Source organism: Amblyomma americanum, chromosome 10 (genome assembly GCF_052857255.1).
Source record: "Amblyomma americanum isolate KBUSLIRL-KWMA chromosome 10, ASM5285725v1, whole genome shotgun sequence".
Classification (NCBI taxonomy): domain Eukaryota; kingdom Metazoa; phylum Arthropoda; class Arachnida; order Ixodida; family Ixodidae; genus Amblyomma; species Amblyomma americanum.
The window spans coordinates 122192980-122215891 of NC_135506.1; the positions used below are offsets into that span (position 1 = coordinate 122192980).

Here is a 22912-nt window from a genome sequence, read left to right on the forward strand (position 1 = left end):
TTCAGCTTTGGTCACTCTTGATGTAGCAAAGGCCTATGACAGTGTAGAGCATAGTATTTTACTTAACAGACTTGCTCAGTTACATCCTCCAACCTGCATTTATGCGTGGATATCTGAATTTCTGAAGGACAGATTCTTTTACTGCGCCGAGGGAACCCTATATTCAAATACATATTATCAATCAAGAGGTGTGCCGCAAGGATCGGTGCTATCCCCTCTGCTTTTTAATATTTTGGTCAGTGGCATCCCCATTCGTCCTGTTATAACATTTTTTGTGTATGCAGATGACATAGCTTTTTTCGCCTCGGCCAGGGCTATCCACTCCCTTTACCACATTCTTCAGGGATATTTGGATGCTCTTGGAGTATGGTAGCGGGGTATTAATTTATCCCTGAATGCAGACAAATGCGGAGTTTTAGTATTTCCTCCAGACAGGCCTGTGCACATTTCATTAGTCCATCGCTCTCTGCAGATTCCACAAGTGGAATCCGTAAAATATCTGGGTGTTACTTATCACCCAGCATTAGATTGGAGCCTTCATATAAAGAACAATGCGTTTAAAGGAGAACACGCTCTAGGCCGGCTGACAAGAATCGCCAATAAAAAGTTTGGGATGCGCCGCGACACGTTATTGTTACTATACAAAGCCTACGTAAGACCTATACTTGAATTTGGTTGCATTCTGTTCTCTGGTAGCGCAAGCTACAAGATTCAACCCTTAATCTTACTGGAAAGGTGCGCTTTCCGCCTCTGCCTTGGTCTTCCAAAATCAGTTTCAAACGCCCTGCTTTATCTGGAAGCCCGTATCCCTGATCTAACTTCCCGCTTTCAAATACTCACGGTGCGAACTTTCCTCAGGTCGATGGACCCAGTGACTGATGTCAGTACTTCTATTTTTGTGTCTCAGCCGGCCTTATTCTTTTCTCACATTGGCCACGGTATCAAATGCCACAAATTAAGTTAACGCAGAACCTTTTAACACCGATTGGTGTTGATCTCAGTTCTTTGCAGTGGGTTGATGACACGCCGGCAGCAGTGGAATTCCATTTCGACCACATCTTCCCATCTCATGCGAAACACAAGCCAGCAAACATTTTAAACGGTATTCTCTCGGATCACATAGAGAAATACCCCCATCATACGGTGCTTGCTACCGATGCCTCCGTCAACTGCCAAAAAGCTGCAGTTGGCATCTTTTCGCAGGATTTGGCATGGAGCTATTCCGTCTGCATCCCAGAATATATTCCTATATTCTTTGCGGAATTTTTGGCTCTTGGAATGGCCCTTCACAAAATTCCATGCCATGTGTCTCATGTTATTATTCTCGCTGATTGCTTGTCAGTGTTAGTCTCCCTTGACACTTCACAAGAAGATTTTTTGAGTCGTATCCTGCGATTTTTTGTCCCATGCACTTTGAAGGTAGTCCGTTTTGTCTGGGTCCCTGGCCATGCAGGTATTCATTCAAATGAGGTGGCTGATTACTTAGCAAGGTCGGCTCTTGACGGGTCAGTGTCACATCCCGTCCCGAATTTCAGCCGGCTGGCGATTTCCAGTTTTCAGCGGTTGCTACATATATCAGCCAGGTTACGAGATCCCTTACTAAATACCACTGACTATCAGCACTTAGCATATAATTGGAACGTCCGTTCGTGTAAATCCAGGCTGTGTGAGGTAACAATGACGCGGTTGCGGTGCAGGATTCCAAGTTTGAATTTATATCTATGCAGGTGTGCGTTGACACCGACGAACCTATGTGACGCATGTGGGAAAGTTGAATCTTTAGACCATTTTCTCCTCTACAGTCCAAAGTTTACACTTCAGAGAAATATTCACCTGGAGGTCCCTCTCTCCAGGTTAGGGCTCCCTTTATCTTTGCCACTATTATTATCGTTTGGTGCGTACGCCAAGGGATTTGCATTGGGTTCTATTTGTGGGTTTCTCCACAATTACATAATTTCAACTGGTAGGTTGATGTGCTAATTCTTTTAAAGTTCTACGAGCTCTTCTTTTTCATCAAAATGCTGTCTGTTATTTAACTGTCAGTATTGTTCTCTTGTTTTTATTCATTGATTTTTCAAAATTCACGATTGGTGCTACATTTTTGTCATCCTCTTCCATGGAAACTTCTTTGTTTATTCAACTACACCTTGGCCAATCCCCCCGCGTGGGTATGTGCCATATACCTGGGGTGAAGAAGAAGAAGAAGAAGATCTCCAGAAAACGGTTACCCACGTCAAGTGCTCTGTTAACTAGAACGCCGTGCTGCAGCCCTTAAAGGCAGATCTATAAGTACGCAAAAGAAGAAGCGAGCCGCGATTCTCTATGCCCCAGGGTTCCACCAAACGTTACCTAGGAGTTGTTCTGTATCAGAACGCTGCCTTCACGTCTGTGCAGTTTTTTTGGTAATTTGTGCTATAATCAGGGAGGCGCCACTCCCTTTCTGCCACGGCGATGGAAGTGGAGGCTGCTGTGCCTCTATTGGAACCCGGTGGGTCGGCAGCAGCCGCCCAGACGAAGCGCCTGCACCGCCAGAGTGACTCGAGCAGCCAGGGCACTGTTGTGTACTCGGTACCAAGTGAAGGCTCCTCGTCCTCGGCCGAAGACGGTTTCATACCGGTTTTTGGCAAGAAGGCCAAGGGCAGACTGCGTAGACAAGCCGAATCGTCCTCATCGAGCACGTCAACGGTGTCCTCATTAAGAACGCCAAACGATCATCACGGCGCGAAGTTCCTCAGCGCATACAGCCTTGTTTGCGCCGTTGAACTCAACGGACAACTTGAACCTTCTGAACAGACAAGCCATCTCTGTTTATCTGGAGAGCCTTGTACCGGGAGGCATAAAAGTTGTCAGAATAAACCCGTTCAAAAACGTCATTGCCATTGATGTGGTGGAGCGCAGTTCACTAGAGAATTTAACAGCAATCACAAAACTCGGCCACATCAGTGTACGCCCCCTTTATTCTCCAGGACAGCGGCACTACGGCTGGCGTAATCTACAACGTCGATATCGCCATCTGTGATGCAGATTTACCCATGTTGATCAAGCCGGCAACCGACGGCATTCCCATCATTCAAGTTCAGCGGTTAGGCAGATCTCCATGCATCAAGCTGACCTTCAAGGGCGACTGCATACCATCGTACGTGAAGGTTGGGCATTTTCGTCATCCAGTTCGACCTTTTGTGCCTAAGCCACTTCAATACAGGAAGTGCATGAGGATCGGCCACGTGAGCGGCGTCTGCATCACCTCCATCGTGTGTCCGCGATGTTCCGAGTCACACAGCGGTGATGTGTGCCGCGCGACTACCTTAAAGTGCGCAACTGCCACGGCCCTCATGACTCTTCATCGAAAGACTGCACCCGTCTAAAGACCGAGCGCTCGGTACTGAAGCAAATGGTGCGAGACCATTCTACGCACAAACAAGCCGCCGCAAAGGTGCGAAGACGTCGTTCGCGCCGCCGAAGGTCGTCAAAGAAAGCAGTCACATTTAACAATAATGCCCCAAACCCAATGGCAGCTTGTCCGCCTCCACCAAAAACCGTACCAAATCAAGGGAGCCCGGCGCTTGGTGAGGCTGGACCTGCTGCCTCAGATGCAACTTGGCCACCACTGCCAAAGCCTTCTACGCCTACTGCGTCAGGGATGTTGGCGCACTCAGGGCAGTGTGCAGCGCCTACGACTGATCCAGCCAACAAGCACGATCAAGGCCATGGCCCAGATATGCAAGTGATTGCAATGCTCACGACACTAATGAATGCCATGCGTGCTCTGCTTTCCAGCCTACACGCGCCAGCAGCACATAGCGCACTTCAAGTGCTGGACGCGCAACATCCAGTTCTTGCGGCTCTACAGTAGATGGCATCAAGGCTCCTTCGAACCTGTATTTTCAAAAGAAAGTGAAGCAAGCTTTCATTTTCCAATAGAATGCTCGTGGGCTCCAGTCCCAGATTTCTGATTTACGGCACTACGTCTACGAGAATCACTTCCCCATTCTTGTGATTTGTGAACCGAAGACCCCGGCAATTTTGCGAATATCCGGTTACGAGGCATTTTCATCACCCACGTGCAACAGATCCAGCAAAGTCATCGTCTACATTCGACGTGAACTTATATATGTGCAACATTCAGTTCCCCCGAACGAAGACAATCAGTACGTTTGCCTGAGAGTGAAGAGCCGTAACCTGACGTTTACGCTACTGGCGGTGTACTTGGCGCCATCAAGTCGTTTCGACGCCCGAAGGTTGAGCGGTTTGATGGCAGCTACACCTCCTCCGTGGATTGTTATGGGTGACTTCAATGCTCAGCACACTATGTGGGGAGGCGTTAGGATGGACGTTAAGGGAAGATAGCTTGTGTCCTTCGCCTCTGACCATGACCTCCAGTGCCTGAATGACGGAAGCCCGACCTATATACGATGGGTGACTTATAGCAGCTGCTTCGACTTGACTTTCGTTTCAAAGTGCATTAACAACAGCGTCCGGTGGTTTTCGGATGTATAAACCCATGGCAGCGGCCATATCCCAACCTATCTGATTCATCATCATCATCATCATCAGCCCTACTACACCCACTGCAGGGCAAAGGCCTCTCCCATGTCTCTCCAATTAACCCTATCCTTTGCCAGCTGCATCCACCCTTTGCCTGCAAACTTCTTAATCTCATCCGCCCATCTAACCTTCTGCCGCCCCCTGCTACGCTTACTTTCTCTTGGAACCCACTCCGTTACCCTTAAAGACCAGCGGTTATCTTGCCTTCGCATTACATGCCCTGCCCAAGCCCATTTCTTTCTCTTGATTTCGACTAGGATGTCTTAACCCGTGTTTGTTCCCTCACCCACTCTGCCCGCTTCCGATCTCTTAACGTTACACCTATCATTTTTCTTTCCATGGCTCGCTGCGTTGTCCTTAACTTAAGCTGAACTCTTTTCGTTAGCCTCCACGTTTCTGCCCCATAGGTGAGTACCGGTAATATTATGCTGTTGTACACTTTCCTCTTGAGGGAAATTGGTAAACTGCCACTCATGATCTGCGAGAATTTGCCATATGCGCTCCACCCCATTCTTATCCTTCTAGTTACCTCCCTCTCATGATCCGGATCAGCTGTCACTACCTGCCCTAAGTAGACGTATTCCGGCACAATTTCTAGGCTCTCGCTGCCAATTGTGAACTGTTGTTCCCTTGCTAGGCTGTTGAACATTACCTTGGTTTTCTGCATGTTAATTTTTATACCCATCGATCTGCTCTGCCTGTCTAACTCGTTGATCATGATTTGCAGTTCACCTCCTGAGTGACTCAGCAAGGCAATGTCATCAGCAAATCTCAGATTATTTAGGTATTCTCCATTTATTCTTATTCCCAACTGTTCCCAATTCAGGCCTCGAAGTACCTCCTGCAAACATGCGGTGAACAGCATTGGCGAGATCGTGTCTCCTTGCCTGACGCCCTTCCTTATTGGAATTTTATTGCTGACTTTATGGAGGACTATAGTAGTGGTGCAGTTGCTATATATATCTTCCAGTACTTTGACATAAAGCTCTTCTACCCCCTGATTACGCAATGCCTGTATGACTGCTGATGTTTCCACTGAGTCGAATGCTTTCTCGTAATCAATGAAAGCTATATATAGAGGTTGGTTATATTCAGCGCATTTCTCTATCACCTGATTGATGGTGTGAATATGATCTATTGTAGAATATCCTTTACGAAAGCCTGCCTGATCATTTGGTTGATTAAAGTCTAACGTTGCCCTGACTCTATTAGCGATTACCTTAGTAAATACTTTGTCTATCTGATTATTACCGGCCATTCCACATTTTCCCCAGGCACGTGTAGGCAGCGCATTTACTGGACAGTTTTTAAATTACTTATGGAGGCTGCTTGCGCAGACGGCTTCTCTACCAGTCTTGAACAAAAATTAAGGATGCCATGGAACACGCCACCTGCCCCTTTAACCCCGTCGCTAACTACATCCATTTTGACTTAGAATTGCAGCGACTGCGATCACAACGGCACCGGGCAGAGCGCAGATACCGACGCACGAAGTCGCGCCTAGACCTAAGAGATGCTAGGCGCTTGCAGAAGAAGATTCAGCGCAGAATTCAGGCACTGCAAACACAACGGTGGAGGACATTTTGCCAAACACTTGATCCACGGAAGCCTTTGCGACGCGTTTGGAGTGTTGTAATTCGGGGTCTTCGCACGTACCCTCCACAGCGCTACCCGTTCAAATCCGTAGCGCTTCACCAAAGGCGCAGTGTGGTTGAGATAGCTGAAGACTTCTGCGCAAGGGCTCTTTGGACAATTATAACAAGTCATGGACTGTTGGCATAGTTTCTCATGATTGAAAGACCAGTCGTCTGGTTCCACTTCTTAAGCCGGGGAAATCACCGCTCGACCTTTCATCATACCGTCCAATTGCACTCGCCAGCTGCGTCGGCAAAGTCATGGAAAGAATGCTGCTCGCACGCATGGAATGGTACTTGGAGCGATATCAGATTTATCTAACCTTCATGTCTGGGTTCCGACGGGACCGCTCTTGTATCGACAACGTGGTTGACCTTGTAACGTCGGTGCACCACAGCAAAAGTTTGAAAAGATTGACCGTGGCATTGTTTTTGGATATCATGGGCGCGTACGACAACGTAACGCATCAGGCCATTTTGGACGCAATGGAAGCTGCTGAGATTGGAGGCCGCACGTTCAGCTGGATACGCAGCTATTTATCAGAGAGGTCGTTTTTTCTCCTGACTGCGGACGGACCAACGTCCTTACACCGAAGTTCGAGCGGAGTCCCTCAGGGTGGAGTGCTGAGCCCAGTTCTCTTCAACCTTGCTCTTATCGGCCTGGTCGACGTATTGCCACAATCTGCTCAGATCTCAGTATAAGCAGACGACATCTGTATTTGGGCATCAGGGGTGACCCGTCCTCAAGTTCGTGCAAGAATTCAAAAAGCGGCATCGATATTGACATCTTATCTTCGCTTGCAGGGCCTGAACATTTCGACCGAAAAGTGTTCACTTGTGGCGTTCACACGCAAATTAATGTCACGTTACACCATTCACATCAATGGCGAAGCCATTGACTATGAGAGAAGCCACAGATTCCTTGGTGTTGTCATCGACAGGAACCTCTCGTGAAGTCCACATATCTACGACATGAGAAAGCGACTAATTTCGATTGTCCACGTCCTCTCCTTGCTCGGTGGAAAGTCCTGGGGCGCATCAGTGCGCTAGATGCTACAACTGTACCGTTCCCAATTTCTGGGCTACATGCAGTACAGTCTTCTGATATTCAGTTCCATTAGAAAAATAAATATCAAGGCTCTTCAAAGTGTGCAAGCGCAAACTCTTCGTATCTGTCTTGGACTGCCTAAATGTGCGTCAACAGCAGCAACTGTTCTTGTTGCCCGGGAACATCCTGTTACTACATACATTGCTGTTGACACCATGAGAACACATATTCGGCACCTCACACGGGTTCCCTGTCTTCACCTCGGAACGCTCCCAATAATTAGGCCGCGTACTGCATTCGACAAAGCCATTGAAGCCCATCGCGCATATCTTCCATCGCAGTTCACCCCTGCGCCAAGACCGAGCTCACCCTTATGGAGTCTTCATGAACCTCGGGTTCACCTCTATATTCCTGGCATTACAAAGAAAGCTGGTGTTTCACTGCCCGCTCTCAAACAACTGACATTGAATCACCTGCCTTCTTACCACATTCACCGCCCGCATACATATCACAGATGGATCAGTTCACGCGACCAGTTCTGCGGGGTCGGTGGTGATACCGGCCAGATCCATCTTAATGAAAGTGAAGACCACCCATCCATCATCTTCAACTGGTGCGGAACTCGCAGCCTTACGGGCTGCGGTAGAGTGCATCAGTCAAGAACCTCCACATGACTGGACGGTTTTCACTGACTCTAAAGCAGCCCTTCAAGCCCTGCAAGCTGCGCTACGCCGTGGGTCGCACGAGCAACTTGTTGCTGAGATCCGTCTACTGTACCACCGCACCGTTTTCAAAGGTCATGACATCATTTTTCAATGGCTGCCAGGACACTATGGTATTAACGGTAATCACTAGGCCGATACGGCTGCGCGTTCTGCTCACAACGACGGACTTCCAGTCAGGATCCCAATATCGAGACCTGACGCAGCGTGTGGGCTTCGCCCTTTGGCGCTGGAGCTCACACTTTCAGCGTGGAACACGAGAGAGTTTTGCAACCTCCGCCTCAAGGCACTGGACCCTGAACTGTGCCTTCGTCTTCTACGTAACTTAGAACGTCGCGACGCAACACTGTTATGCCGTTTATGAATCGGTGTTGCATTTACCAATTACTATGCTTTCCGGATGGGGATGGCCGACAGCCCTGCCTGTGAAAGCTGTGGTTGTAAGGAGACCATCGCTTATCTTCTCTGTGAGTGCCCTGCCTTTGCGAGTGCAAGACATACACTGTGTTGTGCCTTGGACCGCCTCGATCCTCGCCCATTAACAGAGCAAAAGATCCTCGGTCCGTGGCCACAGCAGTCGACTGCCCTCAAGGCATACAAGGCACTCTTTGCCTACTTGAGAGCGACTGGATCGAGTGACAAATTGTGAGAGCGTTGTGCGTGTGTGTGTTATACCTTCTTCCCTTCTGTCTTCCTCCTTTTAGTCCCCTAATCCCTCTTCCCCAGTGCAGGGTAGCCAACCGGAACCCCTTTCTGGTTAACATCCCAGCCTTTCCCTCCTCCTCTTTATCTATCTATCTACCTAGGAAATTAGGTGACTACAACGTGGCAAGCGGCCCTCATTTCTTCTAGCAAACTCAAAAACATCAGGAGGGATAATTTGGAAGGCATGTAGATATGTTGATGACTACTTAGTGTTGTCTTCTGAACCCAACCTGCAACGCACCGTCGTCAATGTGTTAAAACTTTTAAGGAGTGCGGCCCTGGTCTCAATTTCATAGTAGAAGTATCAAGAGATGGAAGGCTCCAGTTCCTAGATGTGTCTTTGCATTTTTGCCCCAAACATGTTTGTTGGGCATACCACCCTAGGGCCAAAAAAGCGTTGCTTGATTATTCATCCGGTCACTCCAATATCATAAAGAACGGGATAGTCACTTCCTGTCTAAAAGCGGCCATCACCAAGTCTTGCTCTCATGCTATCAAGGAAAGCGTCGAGTCTCAGGTGAAGAGGCTGAAAGAAAGCGGGTACCCTCAGCATATAATTGTGGAAGCTTGTGGAAGATTGGTAAGGTTTGTCAAGGATGGGGCGCGACCTAAGCTCCGGGAAACAGAGCGTCAAAATTTTGCAGTCATACCATATGTGCACAGATTGGCGCATGGACTGAAAAATGTTGCCGGGCGTTATAAAATTCCGATTGTGTTTTCCGCCCCTCGGAAGTTGGGAGCAATCTGTTCACAGATGCACAACCGGATGGAAGAAGGAGGCGACAGAACGGTACGAAAAACAAGAAAAACAAGAAATGAATGCAGCATCAAACACAAAGCCCGTTCATTATCTGTGCCAGGGGGGTTGTGTACAGATTGCCGTTGTCGTGTGGCGCACTATACATCGGCCAAACTGGACGATGCGTCAACGAGAGATTAGGAGAACACCGAAGATTGCTCGGGGAAGATTCTCTTGATAACCTCCCTAAACACTGCCGCACGTGCATTACAAACGACAATTAAAAGAAAATCCAGTGTAAACCGCTTTTTGAAAAAACGACCATCCTATTCAGGCACAGGGAGCAACTCACGCGTGAGCTCATGGAAGCCTATCATATGCGCATCAGTGGCGATAAGTGCATTAGTCAGACTTTCGTTCGCTTCTCTGATAGGGAGTATCTGTTCCTAACCAAATCATTGGGATTCACGGGGTAACTTGTGGTGTTCATGACATTTGTTTGTTTTTGTTCTTGTTGGTTTCACTATTTATTCGAGCATTGTCAAAAAGCATCATGTATGTTGCGGGACTCGCTAGGGAAGATAGGCTACTCTGGTGGTGACTAGAAAATTCCTCGCAAAGAATAGAACGCAACCTATTTAGGCGGTAAAACAATAAAACTTCTTTTTGCGCTAGTGGGTGCATTCTGAACCTAAGAAAAGGAGCAGCGCCAAAGCATGTAACCACATACGAAGAAAGGACAAGACACAAGCGCTGACTATCAACTGAATTTTATTTAATGAAGGCACACCTTAAATAAGGCGAGAAATAGAGGTCAATAGGAGGAGCGCAAACAATCGTGAACGATGACAGCAAGCACAAGCAAAGAATAACTCTTAAAAATTCAGTCAATAAATATGGAAAGATGTTTCGGGAGCACTACGGCTCTCTTTTCACTATCAACTGAATTTTCTTGAAGGAAGGCACACCTTAAAAAAGCAAGGAACTGAGCTGAAGATGAGAAGAGCGAAAAGATAGTGAACAACGGATAGTGAACAAGGGAGCCGTAGTGCTCCCGAAACGTCTTTCCGTCTTTATTGACTTTGGCCAATGACCAGTACTCCTCATCAACATGATTCCTGACCAGACGGTATGCCGTCAAACCCTCGACTACATAAGAGCTCGAACGTTAGCTTCTAAAAAGTTGACCACTGCTGCAAAGAATGATAATGAGAGAGTGCGGATGAAAGTGTCGCCGTATCTCTTAATATAGCTAGCTTCCAGACTAACACGCGCAGTCTTTTCGGCACTCTTACCTGGAATTGTAGTCTCACCCAAACGAGCTACGCATCCTCTGCACTTACGGGCGCAACCAAATGTGCATATTTATCTTTTAAGCGGCTTGAATTTCGGGCATGTTCCCCCAATCGTTCGTTGATGCAAGAGCCGGTTTTACCTACATAAAGCACTCCACACGTGAGGGGTATGGCATAAATCACGCCTGTTGAACACTTCACAAACGGTTTTTGTGAACGCAAGACAAGGATTTCAGAAGCCGGTTCAGTGAATATCAGCTTCACGTTGAGGACGGAAAAGTGGCTTCCAGCGCCTTCGCAGAACACCAAAGCACTAGCAACTGGTTTGAAAGGAATTCCGCTTGCACGCTTAAAACACAATTATCGCTACTTGCGCGCTTGCTCAAGGAATATCTTCACATTTAAATTACAAGCAAAAGAAAAAAACAGGATGTGGGGCAATGCAACCAAAATATACATACGCTCTGTACGCCACGTTCTTCCGTCATAAGCAATGGTTCATGTTTCTCTCTCATTGTGAACAAGGCACCCGTAGCTGTATCGAAACGTTAGTCTTATTACGTTTTTCTTCATAATTGACGTTGGCGAGTGATTTATACTTCAGACGCAGAATTTCGCTCGCTAGACCGGTTTTCATCGAACCCTGAGCTAAGAGCATGGTGATGACGGTGAAACCGCGACAACCTGAGAAGTGGTCCGCTCCATTGACTTGGGTGCCTTCTTTGAGAGGAACGTCATTTACAGCTGCGTTCTTGCGTTTTGTCCGTCATTTTCACTACTTGTTTTGAGAGAAGTTTCAAATACATTTTAAAATTTCGCGAAATTTCTGTGGAGACAAAACCCTAAAGATCAGCCTTTAAAAGCATTCTGAATAAAGAGTTCAGCTCTTTGAAGATGATTTGCGTTCTGCGGTTTCAGTTCCTTAAAAAACCTCAACTCGCGCAGTTTAACTGTGCGACGTGTTTATCGCGCCGCGCAAATATAAATACTTAGAAATGAGTCAAGCCCAATAATGCAAAGCTTTGGATTAATATTTTGCCAATACAATTCCAATCGTACCGTATCCGATGGCTATGTAGACAGTCTCGAAGACTGCGATCCATCGAAGCAGCTCTCCTCCCACCTCGGTGTCAATGACGTTGAGTAAGTAAAGGCCTCCCTGCACGTTTTGAGAATGAAAGTTCATTATTTTGTGAGCCTTTTCCCTTTTTTTCAGAAATAAAGAATTCACATGTTTGCTACTTTATTTCCTTATCAATCTTATGGGCTGATATTTATACTCTCAACATCAAAGAGGACGCTTCAGTTTCTTGGCGTCAAATTGCTTTTTGACCCAGGACTTCTGAGGTCTCCTTGTCAATTTATAGTATATGTTGTACTAAATGCGCAGCATTCTGAATACTCTACACTGGCAGTAAAAGTGGCCACGCAAAAAACGTGGCACTCTATTTCGACGTTTTACTCTACGGGTAACCTCAAGGCAGGCTTTGTAGTAGCTTTACTGCAGCCGCCATTGAAGTATTGGCAACAGGCAGTACTGATTTAAATATTTACGCATTGTCATGGCAATTGGATGGTTGAAAATGGAGAACTTCCAGCAGCGTTCGACCCGTTTATTTGGGCGATGGTGCGGAGGCCACAGAGTAGACAGATAGGCCAACATCATAAAGCGCTCAAGTGTCATTCTAGGTCAAGTGCTAACTAAGGTCGAACGCTGAGCACAACGCTCGCAAACATTATGTATTAAACAGCGCTCGAACCTATAATACATAGAATTCATTATAGAAATAGCATTGTTGCAGCCATTATGCATCATTAGCTCTATTGAAACTTTTATTTATGCTTATTTTATTGTCTGATGCGAAATACTGCTCTCTTTCTTTACGCTTTACCACAAAAAAAATGTGACGACGTCTATTGCCCCACTATGCTGCTGTGTAGACTGTAAGGGGGCGGAGGACTTCTCAAGCCGCAAATGCACGGCTTTTCCCTCCGCCTCCTTCCACTTCTTTGTTGGAAATAAAGCATGTATGTATGTATCAACATCAAGTACATAGCACATAACGTTGGGCTACTGTTGTACATAGCGGTGCATATTTGAACATAACGCGTTGGCCAGTATTACTGTGAGTTATGTAGCGTATAATACTGCGTTTGGATATAACATAATATAATGTCCTACCCCCCACATAGATATGCGGTAACTCCGCTTTATTATGCCTAACTTAACGAACCTTTACTCTGTGTTGTAAAACAGATTCGTGGCACATATTCCCTCTAAAGCCGTCACACTGCGCATTACGACACACTCCCGCTGACCCAACTCAATTCTTTGACAGTTTTAAGGAATATTAAGAGCGGATGGCGCCGGACGAAGGAAACAGATATTGATTGTTGCTTTTCTGCCTTTGCAGAATCTGTGCCAAAATATCACAGTCCAAGAAACCCGGAGCACGGTTTATAGCAGTGAGTCTCGTACTGCGAGACAGTGAAGTCTCACACCCACTATCAGCGCAGTTAAAAATGTCGAAGAGGATTTTGTTTATTTCATTCAATCGCACCAAGAAATGAATGAATCTTCTTGATCAATCGTATTATATGCACCTCTACTATCGCTCCAAGCACTTCGCCCTGGAATATGTTTCCAGAGGTGATCCTACAAAATACATTTTCTGAATTTGTGACATTATTCCTCTGCACCTGCCCTTTGCCGAACAGAGAGCTGTTTTACACAGGCTGAAGCTGGAACCTTCGTTTATGGTTTATGAGGGTTTAACGTCTCAGAGCAAATCAGGTTATGAGAGACGCCGAAGTGAAGGGCTCCGGAAATTTCGACCACCGGCATCGAAATTCGGCCGCCGCGGCCGGGATCGAACCCGCGTATTTCGGGCTAGCAGCCGAGCGCCATGACCACTCAGTCGCTGCGGCGGCTGCTGGAACCTCGAGATCAGGAACCTAATATTCAAGGCTCCAACGCTGGCAAAGGACACGGTTAATTGGAGAGACATGGGAGCTGCCTTTTCCCTGCTCTGAGTGTAGTCAGGCTTACGATGATTATGACGATGAACGCATAAGATGCCCGCTATACGTCACGCAGGAATAGTGTACTGGTAATTGTTATTTTATCCAGCTATACACAGTAAATTCTAGGGGCTAACAGAACACCTTGAGTTGTTTGAACGAGTGTTTCTGAATTCTGTGCCTTCTTCATTTCCATCAACGGGCAGGTAAACATCATTGCAGGATTAAAGTTCCTGCCACAAAGCTCCAATTTGCCCTGTATCCTTGCCACAAAGCTTTCTGATCCCATCGATCTGGTGCGCTTCCTGTCCTTTGGTTCCCACTCTTTTAGCCTGGGGCAACTGCAGTCACCTCCTTTCCTCTTACATGCCCTGCCCAGGTCCTACGCTTCATTGCAGGTTGCAAATAGGTAGCTTCCTTCGTAATACCAATTATAGTTCAAGGTAGGCTGTATGATATTAATACGTGGCTTGTGGGGTTGAATTGGAGAGATATAAATACGTTCTCCCCACTCAATCGCGGCTGACACGGTTCAAAGCCGCCCGGACCCCACCCCGTGATCGCGTACGGTACCGAGCGCACGCCAACCACGGCGGGCCTTGCTGTGAGGGAACAAAGGAACGACACATTGGCTGACACAAGCAGGCATTTATTGCTACAGCAACAATAACGCCAGCTAGCAACAAGGTACGCTAATGAATCGAAGTCGTCCGACTCACCAGCAAGGTTCCGAGCGAATGTTCGCCCACGCTAGGGCAAGGAATACTCCGAAGGCCGGACGGGACGAGTACGGGAGCCTGTCTCCCCGTCGCTTCCTCGCCCCGCCGGCGAAGAGCGGAGCCGCGAGCGACACGTCCGCACGCGCCGACGATCCCAGCCGAAGCCCCCATGCCCCTTCTCCCGCGCGCTGGCTTTGGCAGTCTCCCGCGCAGCGATGCTGGCGCCCTCTCTTGCCAGTTAATGTAACTGACAAGGGAATGCGTTCATCCTCGAGGTGAGACTGCCGCTGCGCGGTGCCTCGCGAAAAAGCAAACAGGGGGCTGCAGGGCAAGTCCCCACAGGCTTCAGCACAGCTTAAACATCTACCGAAGCAGTCGGGCTCGTGCTGTGCATGTGCAGTGGTCCAGAGGGGACGCACACTATGCCACTGCGCACTTGTAGCAGATGCCCGCCTACACCGGCACATATCTACCCTCGTGCGTCTCCATTACGCTGCTAGTATAATTCTTTTTAGTACAAAGTGTGCATACCTGCGTTGTGAGCGGAATGCCAAGCACGAACCCTAAGAAGCAGGCCGCGGCTGCCAGCATTGTGCGATGCTGCTGGAGGTAGTCGAAACTGTCCTTGAGCGGAGTCAGCAGGCTCTCTACGAAGGCGATCTGAGAGGAGAATACGCTCCAATCAACTATAGGCATCCGAATCGCAGCAATGAAAAGACAGCGACAGTTCTCATTTCAGAACTACGTAGTGCTCCTATCTATGTCAATTAACTACTTCAAAGCCTTCTCATCTGGCCAGAAGAATTTGCAAGCACACGATTCATTGAAACTCTTAAACACATCACGTTCACTTGCGATTCGTATATTCTGGAAGTTAGGCACCTGTAAAACTTTTGTATCATACATGGAGGAGAGAGAAGTTTTTGGTTTCGCTTACAGATATTTTGCAAATCGGCCGTGCCTCAGCCACCTAACTGCAGGCCTAAAAACCAAAGATGATATCCTGAAGGCCACATGCATTGGTGATATGGCAGGATAACATTACATTCGACGGCTGAAATTTTTATATTGCGTTCGTAACATAAGGAATCTCGCTAAATCCGATTTCTTGATATCAGGCAGAGGATGTTATTTATTTATTTATTTATTTTTTCCTCAAAGGTCCCTTTCGGGACATTACATGAGGGGTACATACATTACATGAGGCGGACATATTATAAAGAAAGATACATACTTTTTAAAAGTTAAAGAAAGATGAGCCCACAACTGGGCATTTTTAAGCACGGAGATATGATAAGAGGAAGAATAAAACGAAAGCTTACTCATAGTTTCTCTGTAAAAAATTGCGCTATGAACACCACATTCCGTGGAGTGTGCGCAATATTTACTGAAGATTTTATGTAACACGGGGAAATGTTTTTACAGACTTCGGGCCGATACCAATCCTTATCATGTCCGTTGGTGAGAGCGTGAAAGCAATTAAATTCAAAGCCCTTTTCCTGTACTTTGGGAGCGCCACGCGGAACTCACGCCGAGTGTCTCGAGCACACTTGAGGAGATACTAGTAAACGGGAGACATTGACGTGAATGCATGCTGACAATATTTTATCTAGTGTTAAGGAAATTTGAATCTCGTCCAACAAGATGTTATTGACAGTATTTTTCGTCTTTAGTAACGTGCTAGAAATACGTATTCAACCACTGCATAAAATAAGCTTTCTTACTAATGAAACCTACCCCCGTTTTCGCACCGATTATAAATTACATATGTTGTCTTTTAATCTGCCGCATGTTTTAAACACAAATTAACATACAATGGGATATACAAAACCTGATCTGCGGAATTATTTTCTTCAACTGTTATTCTATGTGTTCACTTGTGTATTCTTCAAAGTTTGCTTGAGCGTTAATGTATCTTTTTTTCAACATATGCATGACAATATCAGTGTTTTAATTTTTTTAACATTATTCAAGTCAGCCTATATATGTGTCGAGTGTTTGCTTTATTTATTCTACTACTGTATGTGTGACTGGTTTTGAAAATTTCCTGTACCGCTCGTGTGCTGTTGCTTGTCAATCCAGTCAATCTGCTCAGGCAGCTTTTAACCAGCAAACCCTCCAGTTGAACCTGGAAAAAAAACTCATTGACTTATGTATTTTTTGTGTACTATTTTCGTGTGCGAGTTTCATTATTTCGACTTTTTCCTTTCTTTACTTGAGATTAATTGTTCTGCACATTCCATCTACACTGGTCTACCGCCAACTCACACGCACAATGTTTTTCGTTTGGTAGCATTTGCATTGAAATTGTGCGGAAAAATGACTCATTATAATATAATTATTGCGGCCTTCAGTACAGCGCTCATCTGGAGTGTTTTCTGTTCTCTTTCCCCGTCGCTGTTGAATATACACATTACCGCTAGCCTTGTAACTTACGGAGTAGGCACGCCTAACTTCAGACCAGCCTCGGCACTAGCTATCCTTTGGGTCTCTAGCAGACGAGCTGCTCAAAGCCTCGGCTTGCGGTGCAATAATGACTAATTCTTCTCAGTATTTCGTTGAACCACGTAATATAATATACGTAATACAGGGCGTTTCACGGCAGGCTGTTAGCAATATTTAAAAATATGTGTTACAAGAGCGCCTTTTTGGCATAGCAGGTTCAGTAGTGGTGGGAATCAGAGTACTGCCACTTTCCTGACCAGCGCCACTTCCGCGCTGAGCCTGAGGACGACAGAGGACGAATTCCCGTCCTTATCGGCTGTGTGTACCAGCTTTCCTAAGTTTCTTGTCTACTTTTCCTCTCTCTTTTTTACCTTTCTTCTTCTTTCGTACAGACAGTTTTCTACATGGGGATGATGTTTTTCTTTTCACGGGGAGACCAATGCTGCACGCCTGACCCGCGCTACCTCTGCGCCGAGACGCGAGTAAGACGAAGCGGACACATTCGCCTGAGGAGCGCTCGAGTTGGGGTAGGGTTTTGAGATCAAACTCGGCCCCTCTTAGGTCCCGTCTACTACTGCGGCTATCCTCTTCATGGTTCGTGGCAACACAAATAACACGTGTTAACTGTCTGGCTGGTTAAATAATATTTAATAACATTTTAACTGCCTCAGTTAGACTCATCCTTTATGAAGTATCTGATTTAAACTGTGTGTATTATCTCTATCGGCTTCAAGATTTTAGAACATGGCATCGCTGTCGCCGTGCAAAACAAGGAATTTGAGGGCCACACACGGGCAAAGTCCAAACCGCGCGGCCGGAGATAGCGCAAACCATTCCTAGTAACGTGTTTTATACAGCGTCGCTTAATAGCGTGCTCTCTACTCGCTCGATGCAAACACCCGGGTGCCGCTGTATGGCACGGGGTGGTAGGCTGACTGGAGCGCTCTAAAGCCGTGCGGTTTCGGCTTCGCCAGAGTGAGGCCCCAAAATTTATTGCATTGGATCTAGAAGCCTATATGGATATTAAGATGGGCTACGAATGTGTCATGTATGAGAAATCTAACTTAACATTTGAAAAGGTAACTATTAGATACTACTCAAACAGCCCGGTCGTTAAGACGTGTTAGTATATTCCCATATACACGATAAATTAAAAAAGCTATTTCGATGAGATCGCTCGAACAGCCTATCTAAAACAGCCAACTCAACCAGAAAACAGTCTTACGTCACGCATCCTTTATTGTTATGTTTGCAATAAGATAACGCGAATGAATAAAAAAAATCGTTGTTTAATGCTCTAATGCCCATTTGGACCTAACTGAGAGGGAATAAAAATGAGCTGCGGCACTCGCCTCTGATCCCAGCGCCAGGAAGAAGAGCATGGTGAAAAAGGCGGCCGCCCACAGGTTGGGGAACATTAGCGCCGACACTGCTTGCGGGTAGGTGATGAACGCCAGCCCGAAACCTGAGATGCAAAACCCATAGCAGTGATTTTCTATGCGCCAGCCACGGCGCCCCAAAGTGGGCATCCTGGTAAAAAAGCGCCTTGTGGACAAGCCTGTCGCTGATTTCAGGTTTCGCGTGTGTTGATTGTTCAATGTGCATTGTAGTAATATAAGCGATCACTGTTAAGAAGGCTTGCTTTTGCGTTGAATGCGCTGAACGACGCTGTAACAAGAAACTACAGCCTTCAGCTGCCGACCTGTGAGAATGTTAATTGGGTGGGACGAAGAGCTAGAGCATCTGCCCTTTCTCTCATCCAGTTCGCGGGCGATTGCTACGTACGCATTCATCTGTATATTGACATTTCTCTGTGCTAAGTGCAATAAATAAAATATTTGAGAATTAGATGTTAAATGATGTACACTTACGTAGGCAGTCAAAACTTGTTACGCCCACAGCAATAAGGATTAAGAAAGAAAAATTCCGTTTCAAAGATAGTTTAATCGTTTTCTAAGATAATTAACCGCGCATTACACAATAATATCCTTGTATTTGTATGTTTGTACACTTACAAATTCTTCGATATCGTTGAGCATATCATACTGAGGACTAAATTGGACATATTGCGTTAGCTTATTGTTTCTGGTTCATGGGGGTTTAACGTCCTGAAGCGACTCAGGCTGTGGGGACGCCGTTGTAAAGGGCTCCGGAAATTTCCACCACCAGGGGTTGTTTAACGTGTGCTAACATCGCACAGTACACGAACCTCTGGAATTTTCCCTCCATCGAAATTGGACAGCCGCGGCCAGGATCGAACCGGCGTCTTTCGGATCAGCAGCCAAGCACCAAAACCATTGAATCACCGCGGCGGCCATATTGCGTTAGTGGTAAGGCTTTAAGGTATTTTCAGAGTACATGTAGGCACGCGAGCAGATGGTACTGATTGGAAGTTCTTGTTTTCGAAAATGACATTAATAGCAGGAGTGCTGCAAGGATGTGTATTAGGTACATTATTTTTTCATAATATGTGAATAATCTTGAAATCTGCACATGTTATCACGCATGCTGATGATACGTGCATTATAGCGACCGCCGAAATCTGGACAGAATATGAAGCAGAAGCTATCACAGAGCACGATAAGATTGCTGGCTGGTTTTCAGCGCATAGACTCATTGTCAGTGGTAGAAAAACAATATGTTGTATCCACTTCTCCGTCAGAAAACATCTGTACCCATCAACAAATATACTGGTCACAACAAGCCTACTTCATGGAGCAAAAATTCATTTGTATACATTGGAGTACAATTTGATGAAAATATGCATAAGGGAGTCAGCATTTTAGTGCCAAACTAGCATCCGGTTCCTGCGCCTTGCTACAAAAATAGATGTTGAAATTATGCTCTGCGGAATTTTTATTTTGTATAAATTCACACTCGTTTGTCGTATTGTTGTAAAGCCTAGAGATGTTGAGAGAAATCTGACGCCAACCAATATTTTTAACTTTACTCAATGTTTCGGGCCTAAGTCTTTCCCTTCTTCAGGGGTGAATAAAGTTTGTCAGCAGCAGCAGCGGGTCGCTGCCTTCGCTCTCCCTTCGTTAGCACGTGGCGCAGTCCACTAACGTATGTGGAGGGGAGCATCCCTGGAGTCATATTCATCACCTCATTTGTGAGCCGGATGTGCCATAACTCCACATGTCGACTCTTGAACAGGTTTCGTTCCACGGCCAAGACGCTCACCTTCTCGAAGGCTATCAGGTGGGCGGCGCGCTCGCAGTGGTCGGCGAGGGGGTTGGATTCTGAATTCATTAGCCGGATGTTATTTGTGTGCTGCCTTATTCTTTGGTGGATATTTTCTGTTTGGCCGATGTATGAAGCCGGGCACTTTGAGCACAAGATTTTGTGGACGACTCCCGGTTGTTTTTGTCTAGGGACGTGGACTTTCGGTCGTGTTAAGAAGCGGCTTATTGTGAAAACAGGTTTGTGATCCACGTGAATTCCATGTTTTCCGAGAATGCGTGCGGGTGCCTCACTGGTTCCCCTCACATGTGGAAGCACAATGGGCACGTTACTTTGTTTCATTGTTGGCTGGTCCCCCTGTTCTCCGAGCTTGACGGCGACCAACGCATAGAATAACGCCACTTGTGTAACCATTCTTCTGAAAGTCGGCGAGAACGGCGGCTGCTTCTGCTTTTTTTTTCCGCTTCGGAGGAACAGATTAACTTTGCTCTTCTCAAGAGAGAGGAGACGACGGTCTCTTGTGGCTAGTACGATGGTTGGAATTAAAATTTAGGTAGCGGCCGGTATGGGTTGGCTCCCTATAGACACCGAACTTTAGATCTGGCCCTTTTCTTTATAAGAAGAAGTCAATCTGCCCCTCTCATGCGGAGAAAAAAGCAGAAAAAGCCGCCGTTCTCGCCGATCTTCAGAAGAATGGTTCCACACGTGGCTTTATTCTACACGTTGGTCGCCGTCAAACTCGGAGGACAGAGGGACCAGCCAACAATGGCACAAAGAAACGCGCACGCGCTGTGCTTTTATATGTGAGGGGAACCAGTTAGCCACTCGCAGGCATTCTCGGAAAACATGGAATCCACGTGGCTCACAAACCTGTTTTGACATTAAGCCGCTTCTTACCACGACGGAAAACAACCGGGTGTCGTCTACAAAATCTAGTGCTTAAAGTGCCCGGCTTCATATATCGGCGAAACAAAAACCTCCACCAAAGAATAAAGCAACACAAAAGTGACATGCGGCTAATGAATTCAGAATCCAACCCATTCACCGAACACTGCGAGCGCGCCGACCACCGGATAGCCTTCGAGGAGGTGAGTGTCTTGGCCGTGGAACCAAACCTGTTCAAAAGGCGACATATAGAGTCATGGCGCATCCGGCTCACAAAGGCGGCGATGAATAGGACTCCAGGAACGTTCCCCTCTGCGTACGTTAGTGGACTGCGCCACGTGCTAACAAAGGGAGAGCGAAGGTAGCAATCCGCTGCTGCTGTTGCTGCTGCTGCCACACTGTAGTCACACCTGAAAAAGAGACCGAGTTGGTCCTGAAACGTTGGGTAAAGTTAAAACTATTGGATAGCGTCAGCTTTCTCTCACCTATCTCAAGAAACCAGGCGGATTTCCGTCGAAGATGTTTTCGTTTAAAGCATAGAGATGTGCACAGAAAACATAAACATATATTGAATTTATCCGAGCTTTACAGAAACGCGTGGTTAGGAAAGAACTGATTCTACTCATACGTATTTTCCACGCTCAAAACTTCATCATTTCATATTGTTACGTGACCTAAGTATGGCACAGTGTGTGCACAATGCAGTCATGCTTAGAAGTCGCTCTCCCTCTGCTATGTTTTATGCCTTATTTCGCATCGCTACAAATGCTACATTATATAATTTTAATCTTCCTCCGGGTAGCTAAATTCGGAGGCCGCTTAAGCATCGCCTTTAAGAGTGGAACGCGGCAGCGTGTTGCAGCACTGCCAGGGAGTCCACGGAACGCCATCGCTCATTAGGTGCGACGTGTGGTCCGTTGGATAATTTAGGGAAAGTACGCCTGTCTCACATATCTCGGTGGACACCCGAACCTGGCCGTAAAGGAAGGAAAACACTTTGCGAGGAGGAGGAGGAGGAGGAGGAGGAGGAGGAGGAGGAGGAGGAGGAGGAGGAGGAAGAGGATTTTTTCGCTCACGGCCAGGATTTCTCGCTCACGGCCGGCGCCGATGACGCCGGCTTTTCTGCGACAAGAGCTCGCTTACGCTGTCACGTTAATACGTACGGTCGACGGGTATTAGGATTTGCTGCTTTAAATGTACAGGACAAAATGCTATCGACAAAAAGCGGTTGAAAATTTTCTTAGGAAGATGAGGGACGTTATTCGAAGCTACTCCCCTCATATGACATTCACGCGTTACAGATAAATTTCGTATACTTTATTTCCTTTCGTTGTCTTTCTTCAGCCGTCCGTGTACTTTGCGTTGCAGTGCTTCTTCCTAATGAACGAGGCGAATGTACGGACCCCGTAGAGTATCTGTTACGGGTCCAATTGGACTTATTTTTGGAAATGTGGGAGAGAGTTTGAGGGATGCTTCACTCCCGCCATTGGTTGGCCCGGTATTGCACCACTTCCGGGATCGGCCTTGTCTTTAGCACGTCTTTACTATCCTGTCTTACTATCCCATCTTACAACTCTCCTACTATCTGCACGTGGTAGCGATTGTGGCTCGGCTAGAGCCAGTGAGCAGGCCTGTGCACTTTCCTTTTCTTTCTTCCTGGTAACAACAGACAGACAGACAGACAGACAGACAGACAGACAGACAGACAGACAGACAGACAGACAGACAGACAGACAGACAGACAGACAGACAGACAGACAGACAGACAGACAGACAGACAGACAGACAGACAGACAGACAGACAGACAGACAGACAGACAGACAGACAGACAGACAGACTAATGAACGAAACAGCCCGAATTGCCACTCTTCGACAATTTGCTTTCAACGCAATGCAGAATTTTGTTTTGCTGTTTTATTCCCTTTTGAATCAAGACGGCTTTTACACTTCTATCGTTTCTTTGGGTGCAT

The 22912-nt window shown here is 46.6% G+C and overlaps 1 protein-coding gene across 1 annotated transcript in view; it reads right to left on the reverse strand.

The window, feature by feature from the left end:
- LOC144107151 (sodium- and chloride-dependent glycine transporter 2-like) overlaps positions 1-22912 on the reverse strand; it is a 77241-nt gene that overhangs the window by 14819 nt on the left and 39510 nt on the right. Inside the window, exons 9-11 of the mRNA XM_077640145.1 lie at positions 18226-18338; positions 14960-15088; positions 11748-11847 (exon numbers count right to left, since the gene is read on the reverse strand). Coding sequence (XP_077496271.1) covers positions 11748-11847; positions 14960-15088; positions 18226-18338 — 342 coding nt within the window. The remainder of the gene's footprint in view (positions 1-11747; positions 11848-14959; positions 15089-18225; positions 18339-22912) is intronic.